Source organism: Hordeum vulgare, chromosome 2H, assembly GCF_904849725.1.
Source record: "Hordeum vulgare subsp. vulgare chromosome 2H, MorexV3_pseudomolecules_assembly, whole genome shotgun sequence".
Taxonomy (NCBI): Eukaryota; Viridiplantae; Streptophyta; class Magnoliopsida; order Poales; family Poaceae; genus Hordeum; species Hordeum vulgare.
In genome coordinates, this window is record NC_058519.1 from 67,862,590 (window position 1) to 67,876,318 (window position 13,729).

The following is a 13,729-nucleotide window of genomic DNA, read 5'->3' on the forward strand; positions in this document are numbered from 1 at the left end:
CTGACGGACTTAAGCATCGCTACGGGTGAAAATGTCTCATCGTAGTCAACTCCTTGAACTTGTGAAAAACCCTTTGCCACAAGTCGAGCTTTATAAACGGTCACATTGCCGTCAGCGTCTGTCTTCTTCTTAAAGATCCATTTGTTCTGAATAGCCTTGCGGCCCTCAGGTAGTACTTCCAAAGTCCACACTTTGTTCTCATACATGGATCCTATCTCGGACTTCATGGCTTCTAGCCATTTGTTGGAATCTGGGCCCACCATTGCTTCTTCATAATTTGCTGGTTCATTGTTGTCGAACAACATGATTGACAAAACGGGATTACCGTACCACTCTGGAGCAGCACATGGTCTCGTCGACCTGCGTGGTTCGACAGGAACTTGAACCGGAGTTTCATGATCATCATCATTAACTTCCTCCTCAACCGGCGTCGCAACGACAGAGGTTTCCCCTTGCCCTGCGCCACCATCTAAAGGGATGAGAGGTTCGACAACCTCATCAAGTTCTATCTTCCTCCCACTCAATTCTCTCGAGAGAAACTCCTTCTCGAGAAAAGCTCCGTTTTTAGCAACAAACACTTTGCCCTCGGATTTGAGATAGAAGGTGTACCCAACTATCTCTTTTGGCTAACCTATGAAGATGCACTTTTCCGCTTTGGGTTCCAGCTTTTCAGGCTGAAGCTTTTTGACATAAGCATCACATCCCCAAACTTTAAGAAACGACAACTTTGGCCTTTTGCCATACCACAGTTCGTATGGTGTCGTCTCAACGGATTTTGATGGTGCCCTATTTAAAGTGAATGCAGCTGTGTCTAATGCATAACCCCAAAACGATAACGGCAAATCGGTAAGAGACATCATAGATCGCACCATCTCTAATAAAGTACGATTACGACGTTCGGACACACCATTACACTGTGGTGTTCCAGGCGGTGTCAACTGTGAAACAATTCCACATTGTCTTAAGTGAGCACCAAACTCGAAACTCAGATATTCACCCCCACGATCAGACCATAGGAACTTGATCTTTTTGTTACGATGATTTTTAACTTCACTCTGAAATTGCTTGAACTTTTCAAATGTTTCAGACTTGTGCTTCATTAAGTAGACATAACCATATCTACTCAAATCGTCAGTGAAGGTGAGAAAATAACGATATCCGCCGCGTGCCTCTACGCTCATCGGACCGCACACATCGGTATGTATGATTTCCAACAAGTCACTGGCACGCTCCATTGTTCCGGAGAACGGAGTTTTAGTCATCTTGCCCATGAGGCATGGTTCGCACGTGTCAAGTGAATCAAAGTCAAGTGACTCCAAAAGTCCATCGGCATGGAGTTTCTTCATGCGTTTTACACCAATATGACCTAAGCGGCAGTGCCACAAAAATATGGCGCTATCATTGTTAACTCTAACTCTTTTGGTCTCAATGTTATGTATGTGTGTATCACTATCAAGATTCAATATGAACAATCCTCTCACATTGGGTGCATGACCATAAAAGATGTTACTCATAGAAATAGAACAACCATTATTCTCTGACTTAAAAGAGTAACCGTCTCGCAATAAACAAGATCCAGATATAATGTTCATGCTCAACGCAGGCACTAAATAACAATGATTCAAGTTCATAACTAATCCTGATGGTAACTAAAGTGAAACTGTGCCGACGGCGATTGCATCAACCTTGGAACCATTTCCTACGCGCATCGTCACTTCATCTTTCGCCAACCTTCGTCTATTCTGCAGTTCCTGTTTCGAGTTGCAAATATGAGCAACAGAACCGGTATCGAATACCCAAGCACTACTACGAGAGACGGTTAAGTACACATCAATAACATGTATATCAAATATACCTGATTTTTCTTTGGCCGCCTTCTTATCAGCCAGATACTAGGGGCAGTTGCGCTTCCAGTGACCCATACCCTTGCAATAGTAGCACTCTGTTTCAGGCTTAGGTCCAACTTTGGGTTTCTTCGTCGGATTGGCAACAGGCTTGCCGCTCTTCTTTGAATTACCCTTCTTGCCTTTGCCGTTTCTATTGCAACTACTGGTCTTATTCACCATCAACACTTGATGCTTTTTACGGAGTTCAGACTCTACGACTTTCAGCATCGCAAACAACTCGTCGGGTGACTTGTTCATCCCTTGCATGTTGTAGTTCAACACAAAGCCTTTATAGCTTGGCGACAGTGATTGAAGGATTCTGTCAGTGATAACCTCTTGCGGGAGTTCAATCCCCAGCTCAGCTAGACGATTGGAGTACCCAGACATTTTGAGCACATGTTCACTGACAGACGAATTCTCCTCCATCTTGCAAGCATAGAATTTATCGGAGGTCTCATACCTCTCGATCCGGGAGTTCTTCTGAAAGATAAACTTCAACTCCTGAAAAATCTCATATGCTCCATGACGCTCCAAGCGACGTTGAAGTCCCGGTTCTAAGCCATACAAGACTGCACATTGAACTACTGAGTAGTCCTCCTTAGTGTTAACCAAGCGTTCTTAACATCCTGGTCAGCCGTAGCGGGTGGTTCATCTCCTAGCGCAGCATTAAGGACATAAACCTTCTTCCCAGCTTGTAAGATTAGCTTAAGATTACGAGCCCAGTCTACAAAATTGCTTCCATCATCTTTCAACTTAGCTTTCTCTAGGAACGTATTTAAAATTTAGGGTGACTGTCGCGTGAGCCATGAGCTACAACACAAATATATTCAAAGTGGACTTAGACTATGTTCAAGATAATTAGAGTTTAACTTAATCAAATTACTTGCTAAACTCCCACTCAAAAAGTACATCTCTCTAGTCATTTGAGTGGTTCATGACCCACTTACACTAGCTCAAGTCCGATCATCACGTGAGTTGAGTATAGTTTCAGTGCTAAGCATCCCTATGCTAATCATATCATCTATATGATTCATGATCGACCTTTCGATCTCATGTGTTCCGAGGCCATGTCTGCACATGCTAGGCTCGTCAAGCTTAACCCGAGTGTTCCCCGTGTGCAACTGTTTTGCACCCGTTGTATGTGAACGTTGAGTCTATCACACCCGATCATCACGTGGTGTCTCGAAACGATGAACTGTAGCAACAGTGCATAGTCGGGGAGAACACAATTTCGTCTTGAAATTTTAGTGAGAGATCACCTCATAATGCTACCGTCGTTCTAAGCAAAATAAGGTGCATAAAAGGATTAACATCACATGCAATTCATAAGTGACATGATATGGCCATCATCACGTGCTCCTTGATCTCCATCACCAAAGCAGCGGCACGATCTTCTTGTCACCGGCGCCACACCATGATCTCCATCAACGTGTCGCCATCGGGGTTGTCGTGCTACTCATGCTATTACTACTAAAGCTACATCCTAGCAAAATAGTAAACGCATCTCCAAGCACAAACGTTAGTTTAAAGACAACCCTATGGCTCCTGCAGGTTGCCGTACCATCGACGTGCAAGTCGATATTATCTATTACAACATGATCATCTCATACATCCAATATATCACATCACATAGTTGGCCATATCACATCACAAGCATACCCTGAAAAAACAAGTTAGACGTCCTCTAATTTTGATGTTGCATGTTTTACGTGGTGACCATGGGTATCTAGTAGGATCGCATCTTACTTACGCAAACACCACAACGGAGATATATGAATTGCTATTTAACCTTATACAAGGACCTCCTCGGTCAAATCCGATTCAACTAAAGTTGGAGAAACTGACACTTGCCAGTCATCTTTGAGCAACGGGGTTACTCGTAGCGATGAAACCAGTCTCTCGTAAGCGTACGAGTAATGTCGGTCCAAGCCGCTTCAATCCAACAATACCGCGGAATCAAGAAAAGACTAAGGAGGGCAGCAAAATGCACATCACCGCCCACAAAAACTTTTGTGTTCTACTCGAGAAGACATCTACGCATGAACCTAGCTCATGATGCCACTGTTGGGGAACGTTGCATGGGAAACAAAAAATTTCCTACGCGCACGAAGACCTATCATGGTGATGTCCATCTACGAGAGGGGATATTCGATCTACGTACCCTTGTAGATTGCACAGCAGAAGCGTTAAGAAACGCGGTTGATGTAGTGGAACGTCCTCACGTCCCTCGATCCACCCCGCGAACCGCCCCGCGATCCGTCCCACGATCTAGTGCCGAACGGACGGCACCTCCGCGTTCAGCACACGTACAGCTCGACGATGATCTCGGCCTTCTTGATCCAGCAAGAGAGACGGAGAGGTAGATGAGTTCTCCGGCAGCATGACGGCGCTCTGGAGGTTGTGATGATCTTATCTCGGCAGGGCTCCGCCCGAGCTCCGCAGAAACGCGATCTAGAGGTAAAACCGTGGAGATATGTGGTCGGGCTGCCGTGGCAAAGTTGTCTTAAATCAGCCCTAAAACCTCCGTATATATAGGTGGGAGAGGTGGGGCCTTTCCTTGGGGCTCAAGGAGCCCCAAGGGGGTCGGCCGAGCCAAGGGGGGGAGTCCTCCCCTTCCAAACCGAATCCAACTAGGTTTGGAAGGAGGAGTCCTTCCCCTTTTTTCCCACCTCCTCTTTTTTTTTCTCTTTGATTTTCTTCCTATGGCGCATAGGGCCTTCTTGGGCTGTCCCACCAGACCACTAAGGGCTGGTGCGCCACCCCCAAGGCCTATGGGCTTCCCCGGGGTGTGTTGCCCCCCCCCCCAGGTGAACACCCGGAACCCATTCGTCATTCCCGGTAACTCCGAAAACCTTCCGGTAATCAAATGAGGTCATCCTATATATCAATCTTCGTTTCCGGACCATTCCGGAAACCCTCGTGACGTCCGTGATCTCATCCGGGACTCCGGACAACATTCGGTAACCAACCATATAACTCAAATACGCATAAAACAACGTCGAACCTTAAGTGTGCAGACCCTGCGGGTTCGAGAACTATGTAGACATGACCCGAGAGACTCCTCGGTCAATATCCAATAGCGGGACCTGGATGCCCATATTGGATCCCACATATTCTACGAAGATCTTATTGTTTGAACCTCAGTGCCAAGGATTCATATAATCCCGTATGTCATTCCCTTTGTCCTTCGGTATATTACTTGCCCGAGATTCGATCGTCAGTATCTGCATACCTATTTCAATCTCGTTTACCAGCAAGTCTCTTTACTCGTTCCGTAATACAAGATCTCGCGACTTACACTAAGTCACATTGCTTGCAAGGCTTGTGTGTGATGTTGTATTACCGAGTGGGCCCCGAGATACCTCTCCGTCACACGGAGTGACAAATCCCAGTCTCGATCCATACTAACTCAACGAACACCTTTGGAGATACCTGTAGAGCATCTTTATAGTCACCCAGTTACGTTGCGACGTTTGATACACACAAAGCATTCCTCCGGTGTCAGTGAGTTATATGATCTCATGGTCACAGGAACAAATACTTGACACGCAGAAAACAGTAGCAACAAAATGACACGATCAACATGCTACGTCTATTAGTTTGGGTCTAGTCCATCATGTGATTCTCCTAATGACGTGATCCAGTTATCAAGCAACAACACCTTGTTCATAATCAGAAGACCCTGACTATCTTTGATCAACTGGCTAGCCAACTAGAGGCTTGCTAGGGACAGTGTTTTGTCTATGTATCCACACATGTAAATAAGTCTTCAATTAATACAATTATAGCATGGATAATAAACGATTATCTTGATACAGGAATTATAATAATAACTATATTTATTATTGCCTCTAGGGCATAATTCCAACAAGGGGACTTTGGAGTTGGAGGGCTTCTTCATCATCATCATCGCCCCTCCAATGACTCATGAGTAATTCACTTCAGACCTACGGGTCCGTAGTTAGTAGCTAGATGGCTTCTTCTCTCTCTTGGATCTTCAATACAAAGTTCTCCATGATCTTCATGGAGATCTATCCGATGTAATCTTCTTTGGCGGTGTGTTTGTCGAGATCCGATGAATTGTGGATTTGTGATCAGATTATCTATGATATATATTTGAGTCTTTGCTGATTTCTTATATGCATGATTTGATATCCTTGTAAGTCTCTCCGAGTCTTGGGTTTTGTTTGGCCAACTAGATCTATGATTATTGCAATGGGAGAAGTGCTTGGTTTTGGGTTCTTACCGTGTGGTGACCTTTCCTAGTGACAGTAGGGGCAGCAAGGCACACATCGTGTAGTTGCCATCAAGGGTAACAAGGTGGGCTCTGTTGTAGATATGAGATTGTCCATCTACATCATGTCATCTTGCTTAAGGCGTTACTCTGTTCTTTTGGACTTAATACATTAGATGCATGCTGGATAGCGGTCGACGTGTGGAGTAATAGTAGTAGATGCAGAAAGTATCGGTCTACTTGTTTTGGACGTGATGCCTATAGATACAATCATTGCCATAGATGACGTCGCGACTTTGGCGGTTCTATCAATTGCTCGACAGTAATTTGTTCACCCACCGTCTACTTGCTTTCATGAGAGAAGCCACTAGTAAACACTACGACCCCCGGGTCTATTCACATCTATCGTTTCCACTCTTGCTTTTACTTTGCTTTGTTACTTTGTTGCTTTCAGTTCTCACTTGGCAAACAATCTATAAGGGATTGACAACCCCTTCATAGCGTTGGGAGCAAGTTTTTTGTGTTTGTGCAGGATCTTGTGATACTCCTTCACTGGATCGATACCTTGGTTCTCAAAACTGAGGGAAATACTTACCACCGCTGCGCTACATCACTCTTTCCGCTTCGAGGGAACACCAACGCAAGGCTCCAAGGCCATGGGAGAAATCCTTTGCATATTTGCCTAGGAAGTCCCTTAAGGCGTAGCCGTAGCAGAAGGATTCCTGGTGCCGTCAACACACCTATTTCTGGCGCCGTTGGAAGGTCTTTTGTTGCAGTTGCAAGGTTCGATTGATAAAGATCTTCCTAGAATATGTAGGAACCAATATGGGCATCCAGGTCCCACTATTGGTTATTAACCGGAGAGTGTGTCGATCATGTGTGCATAGTTCTCGAACCCACAGGGTCTGCACACTTAAGGTTCGGTGATGTTTCGGTATAGTTGACTTATGTATGTTGGTGACCAAAGGTTATTCGGAGTCCCGGATGAGATCCCGGACATCACGAGGAGTTCTGAAATGGTCCAGAGACGAAGATTGATATATAGGAAGTGAGTATTTGGGCTCCAAAATGGTTTCAGGCATTTTTGGTAGTGTACGGGGAATGGCGAATGGTTTCCGGGGGTCCATCGGGAGAAGTCCACCCACCCAGGGGCCACATGGGCCCAAGAGGTGGCGCACCAACCCTTAGTGGGCTGGGCAGCCAACCCCTAAAGGCCGTTACGACAAGGAGGTGGGAGGAGGCCAAGTGGGAGGGAATCCTCCTAGGAGTAGGACTCCACCTCCCTTAGTGGAGGAGGATTCCTCCTCTTTGGGTGTGGCCGGCCAACCCTAGGGGAAACCCTTGGGCGCCACCCCTTCCGCCTCCCTCCTATATATACTAGAGGGGAGAGAGGGCAGCTTACACACAATTGAAGGTGCAACTCCTCTCCCTCCCTCTAGTTCGTTCTTCCTCTATAATAGATTCGGTAGTGCACGATGCAGCCATGCCGGATCAACTCCACCACCATCAATGCCACGTCGTTAGGCTATCAGAGAACTCAGTTACCTCTCTGCCCCCTCTTGCTGGATCAATAAGGCGGAGATCGTCATCGAGCTGTACGTGTGCTGAACGAGGAGGTGTTGTCCGTTCGGCACTACATTGGGATGGATCGTGATTGGATCACGGGACGGATCGTGATGATATCGTGGGACGGACTGCGATTTGGATCGCGAAGATGTTCGACTACATCAGCCGCGTTATATACGCTTCCGCTTAGCGATCTACAAGGTTATGTGGATCCGATCTCTCCTCTCATAGATGGCATCACCATAGATAGGTCTTATGTGTGCGTAGGAATTTTTTGTTTCCCATGCAACATTACCCAACACCCTCCTCCCCCCACCCCAACCCCGTGAGAAGGAAAATTTTCCATCCCTATAGATATATTTCAAAGTTGTCCATCAATGATTTGTATACGTAGTCGGGCATCTTGCGTAGTTATAGACGAAGACCGATGTATGTTTGTGGAAAGGACACGAAACATGTTGTTAAACAAAGATGAAGTTATCATTGGAGAGGAGAAATCGGTAACATGAATATACCCACTAAAACATGTACAACACATGTCTTAAGCAACCGGACAAGCATATCTTTTCAACCCAAGCCATAGATTTATCAAATCACACGGTGGATGACAACTAGCGAGTTAGCCAATTCATTGACATGACACACCATCAAGTGGTAGTTTTGTCCATTAAACAACATGAACATATTCATTTAACTAAACAATCTTAATTTCATTGCAAAATCACGCTAATGTGAGGAAATAAAAACACACCACACACTCACAATTTTGCGTGATCTTTGAGCTCAACCGTTTTAGCCAATTTGTCTACAAGGTAAAATCAAAGAGAACATTCGCTAGTACACCATTCCGGGCTAAATCATGCTGACGGAAGACTCCTCGTGTTTCTAGCACCCGCAAAATTCCAAAGCGTCGTGTGTAAGAGGAAGGGTTTTAGTGCATGGGGTAGCTGAGGGGTCGCAGAGCCCATACAAAGCCCGCTGATTGGCTGAAAAGTAGCCACGGTGGCCATCTTTTGCCAGATCAACTTGCAAAGCTGCATTCAACATGTTACACATTGGGCAAGATTCGTATTCGAGAATATCTTCTTGTGCATGTTGAGGTGATCCATGTGCATCAACTATCCAAAGATCTTAATGTGCGCTGACACACGTGATGATCATTTGTGTTCAAGCTTGGGGTAATATCAGTTGCGATGACGGTGCCACGTAGGTACCTTCGGTGGTGAAATGTCCCTGACCTATGATTAGTCTGGCATCACCCCCTTCATGAAGACAATCTGCAACAAGAGCACACACAAAGAGTAAATTTTGTTGGCTGCAGCCATGGGCAGGCGGCTACACAAGGATCGATCGGCCACCTCATGGAAAATAGTAGCTACAAAATCATTTTGGTTAAGGCGGTGTGAATAAATGACAGTGAAAGAAGTGGCAAACGACTAGGGCAGAAGCTTATCCGTGTAGCCAAAAGTAAGTTGAGCATCCATCTTTTATCTAGCACTCTGTGATTTTGGTGTGGGTCATGAATGCTTATTTGCATGGATCTAGCTAGGTGGGAGGCATGGTGCCCACAACTAACCTGGTAAAGTGATGATGATGTATCCATTGCTTCGAGGAAGGAATCAGAGAGTGGAGGAATTTGTAGGCATCTTCTAGGGGAAGGCGGAGTTTTTGTGTTGTAAGCCTAGACGTGCAAACTTCATCTCATGCTGCAAGGCGTTTGGCCCGAGAGCAGGTATTGTCAATCGACTAGAAGAAGCAACATTATCTGTTATCAAGTTGTTCTACTATCAATTTTGACACGTTAAAAATACCCACAAAATGAGAAGGAAGGTTGTCGAGTGTGTGAGAGAGCAACATACATCTTTTAAGCAACAAACCAATCATATCCTCTCAACCCAAAAGGCATAGACTTCTCAAATCACGCGAGGGTGACAAGTAGCGAGCTAGCCATTTCATCAACATGAGACCCCAACAAATGGCAGTCCCGTGCATCAAACGATCCAAACACATTTCATTTAAGCAAACACATATATGCTTGAATTACAACATACTAGAAAAATTGGAAATAAATTGAAACGGGATACACAAAGAAAGAGAGAGAAGGGAAGCACAACAAATACTCATACAAGCCACGGTTGAATGCATTTCCCATTTCCACCTGTGTTGCGTGGCCCTAGCTGTTTCGAGAAGCCTGTGGTAGTGCCGCGCCCACCAGCTAGGGCTGAGCCTTGCCGAAACACAACGCTACGCTCACGCACACGGGCCCCCTCTCCCCCCTCCCACCTCGCGGTACGGCCACGCGCCGGGGGGGCGGGACTGGATTGCGGCGCCGCGTTCGCAATCGCATCGCATCCTCCATCCCCTGGACCTGGAGGAAATCGCTGAGCAGCCATCACCACCACAAGCGCCGCGCACTCCCTCCGCCCGCTCCGCCCCCCTCCCTCCTCCCTTTCCCCCTCCCACCCGCGCCGCAGGCCCTCGCTCGTGGGAGCGACGGGGAAGGAATCCGCAGATAGCCACAGGCAGTAGTAGACAGGACAAAGATCGGAAGTAGCCACGCACCGAGGAGGAAGGGAAGGAAAGGAAAGCAAACCCGGGGCAAAAACCATTTTTTTTCCTTCTCTTTCTCCGTCCTCACCGGTCCCGTCCCCGTCCTCGCGTGCGTGCGCCGGCCGTGCGTGAGATTGGTGGATGGTAATGCCAACACCCTGGCGAGTTCTTGCGTCTGGGCGTGGCAATCCGCAGTAGACCCTTTTTTGTTTTTGGTTTTACCTTTTTTGCGTTCGTCTATCCATCCATCCATCCTGCCCTGTAACGGAAGAACTGAATCGGAACTAAAACTTGAATTAACCAATCTCCGTCCGTCCGTCCGTCGCCGCACGGGGAGGGAGGGAGGGAGGGAGGGAAGGAAGGAGTGGGTTTTGATTGGGGGCTGGTGGGTCGGGGCCCGATCGATCGGCGGGCGGCGATGGCGCCGCCGCCCAGGGACCACTGGGTCAGCTTCTTCCAGGGAGCCGGCGAGAACATCTTCGACGCCATCGAGGCGGCCATCGACGTCGCCGCGTCCGACCAGCCCGCTGCCCTCCGCGCCAGGCGCGACGCCATAGCCGAGCGCCTCTACACGGCGCTCCTCCTCGTGACCTCCGGCGCGCCCACCGCGGCGGCGGCCGCGGCGCGTCCCGCGGCGGGGGCGCCCGCCGCCGAGCCGCAGGCGCAGGCGCAGCAGCAGCAGCAGCAGCAGCAGCAGCTCCTCCCCGAGGGCGCCGCCAGCGTCCCCAGCCTCTGCAGCTCCGACCGCGCCGAGGCCATTACCGACGACGGCGCGCCCCGCCACGACGACGACTCCGTCACCGCCGAGGCCGAGAAAATCAAGGCCGTCCTCGTCAACTACCAGGAAAAGGTCACGCTCATCCCCTTGTTCTCCACGCCGCCTGCCGCCGTCCGTGCCGCTGGTTGTTGGCTGGTAACCACCCGTGCTGAATCTGTTCTGCCATGCTGTTTCAGTCGGAGACGGCGTTGCTCGATCTGCTCCGGCGGCTGCAGCAGCTGGAGTTCACGGTGCACACCTTGAAGGTGAGGGAGGCGACATCCACAGGAGCTCCGTTGATCGATTTGCCCATGGTTATTCCTTTCTTTGTATTGGCTGGTGCTCACGCGGATTCGTCCTGATAGGTCACTGCGATTGGAAAGACTGTGACCAGCCTCCGGAAGCACAACTCCAAGCAGATTCGGCACCTTGTCCGGTTGCTCATCGGGTATGTATCTCCATGTTTTTCTTCGTCCAAAACCATTTCCTGCTTCTGTGTTCCTCTTAGCTATTTTTGCCCCATTTTTATTGTAGTAACATTCCTTGGCATGTTTCGTGTGAATCGCAGGGGTTGGAAGAGTATAGTTGACGAGTGGATGAGCAATGGAGGTAGTGGAGACGCCATTGTTGGTAAGTAGCAATCAAAAGAGTTCATCATCATATTTCTAGTTTTTTACTGAAGTAATGCTTGTCTTTTATAAGCTAGTTATGGGCTATACTTCATTGGCTCATTAATTGTTCTCTTCTGTGAACAATTCGCAGATCACACCCCTCAGTCCATGCATCCGTCCAGTCTGGAGCAGGAAGACCGAGGAATGTCATCTCCTTCCGTGGACGAGGGGGCACTCTTCGCCACGCCGAGTACTTCCATCCGGCTCTCAGAGGTAATTCAGTTTGCCTAGAAATTAACCGCTCTGCTCTCTTATGGGGTTTATAGTATGATCTAAAACAATTCCATCTGGAATTTCTCAGGACAACCAAGGCTCTAGGATGTTTGATGGAATGGATGATGCTGGAAGTGAGTGACATCTTAACCCTCTTTGATCGCTTTTGTGTTTGTTCTTTGCCAGGGACTAGTGTTTGACATGTTGATTGTTTTGTGAATTATCTACAGATACAAGGAACAGCGTACAGCGGTATCCGGGGAGCCAAGAACCAATTAGAAGGCCGCCGCAGGCAGTGGCCCAACAGTATGACCCTGACCAGAGCTGGAGGCAAGAACAATCTGCAGCAAGGCAATCACGGCCGCAAGAACTGGCCAATGGGCAAACGAGGGAGCAATTCATTGCAGCCATGCTGGCGAAGCCCTCAAGTGCAGAGTCGGGTCCTGGGAGACCTCAAGTGAGGCCTAAGCAGCAGCAGGGTGCTTCGCCCGCTCAAGGCAGACCGCAACCGGTGCCATCTGATGTGAGCATATTGCACTTTGAACATAATCTTTGTGCTTGTCTCATTTATACTAATCCTAAATTATCCGTCTGCCCTGTAGAAACCTGCAAGCAATCCTGATGCGAACTCGCTTCGAGCCAAGCTAGATCTTGCAAAGAATGCAAAGCTAGAAATGGCAACTAACTCGAAGCTAGAGATGACAAAGCGAAAGCTTCAGGAAGGGTACCAAGAATTCGACAACGGTATGTGTTTGACCATGAAACTTTGGGTTTGTTTGTTATTATTATCCGTGGCTACGTCACATAATTCCTGGCTGTAAATTATGGCTTGAACTGGTCTGATTGCCTCTTAGCTTAGATTGTAACCAAACAGTCAAGTAGGAATACTATTTTTTGCCAAAGAGAACATAACCAGTGAACTTCACTGCTTCAGCTTTATATGTGATTTGAGTAATGATGTCAATTTTACCGTCATTGCAGCAAAGAAGCAGAGGACTGTACAGATGGTGGATCCGCAAGATATACGGAAGCAGGGGAACCGAGGGTGGCAGCCGAGTGCCAAGGCGAGGAACAACAACAACAGCAGCAACACCAACAACAACCGGAATTGGTCGAAATGAGGCGCCGATTCCCTCCATCTACCGTTAGAACATACCTTTGTTTCATTTCCGCCCTTGGTCGGTCGGCGGGCGGCGTAAGAGCCCAGCCCGGTACATAACATCAGCAATAAGGCTTCCTCGTGAAACTGTGTCCCGGAGCCGCGTTGGCGCTCTCCTGTGTTTGACTCTTTTTTTTGTTTTTGCTCTTGATGATGATGATGATGATGATGGCTGGGTCAGCATTATAGTGTCCGTCAAAACCTGTAAAGATGAGACTAGTTTGTGATACTAATCGATGGTGTTTTTTTGCTTCCTCGGATGGAACGCAAACGGTTCACCAGAGTTGCCGGATGGCATGATCGTGTCCTCTGCTTGCCTTGTCGTGGTTGCAGCGGCCCTGCATTGCCTTTCAGCCTGAGACGCCTTTTGGGGGTATGCATGCCTTTTTGATGAAGCCGGAGTATCTTGTCCTCCCCACACTGCAAATACTTGGACTAGAGCTGGCAGCCCTGCAGATTTTCTTTGCTCAAATGTGAAATGTGCATGGCTAGCAGTGGTTTCATCAACTCAAATTTTTTTACTTCCAAAAAGTGCTTCCATTAGGACAGATTCACTCCATTTTTGTTTGTTTGGAATGATCAATAGTTTATTTCAAGGTTTGCCCTCATTTGGTAGGACACCCACCCACCGGCCTTTCTTGACCAGGACAGTGCGTGTCCCTTTTTCAAACGGGCAAAGGGATCATTCCATGC

The 13,729-nt window shown here is 47.8% G+C and overlaps 1 protein-coding gene across 1 annotated transcript; it reads left to right on the forward strand.

Annotated features, from left to right (window-relative positions):
• Positions 1–10,639: 10,639 nt before the first annotated feature.
• LOC123425058 (probable mediator of RNA polymerase II transcription subunit 26b) lies at positions 10,640–13,314 on the forward strand. Its single transcript, XM_045108722.1, has 9 exons — positions 10,640–11,086; positions 11,191–11,259; positions 11,359–11,441; positions 11,562–11,623; positions 11,756–11,877; positions 11,966–12,011; positions 12,108–12,400; positions 12,480–12,621; positions 12,859–13,314. The coding sequence occupies exons 1-9, from the start codon at positions 10,655–10,657 to the stop codon at positions 12,996–12,998; spliced, it is 1,389 nt and encodes a 462-aa protein (XP_044964657.1). The 5' UTR covers positions 10,640–10,654; the 3' UTR covers positions 12,999–13,314.
• The last annotated feature ends 415 nt before the right edge of the window (positions 13,315–13,729 follow it).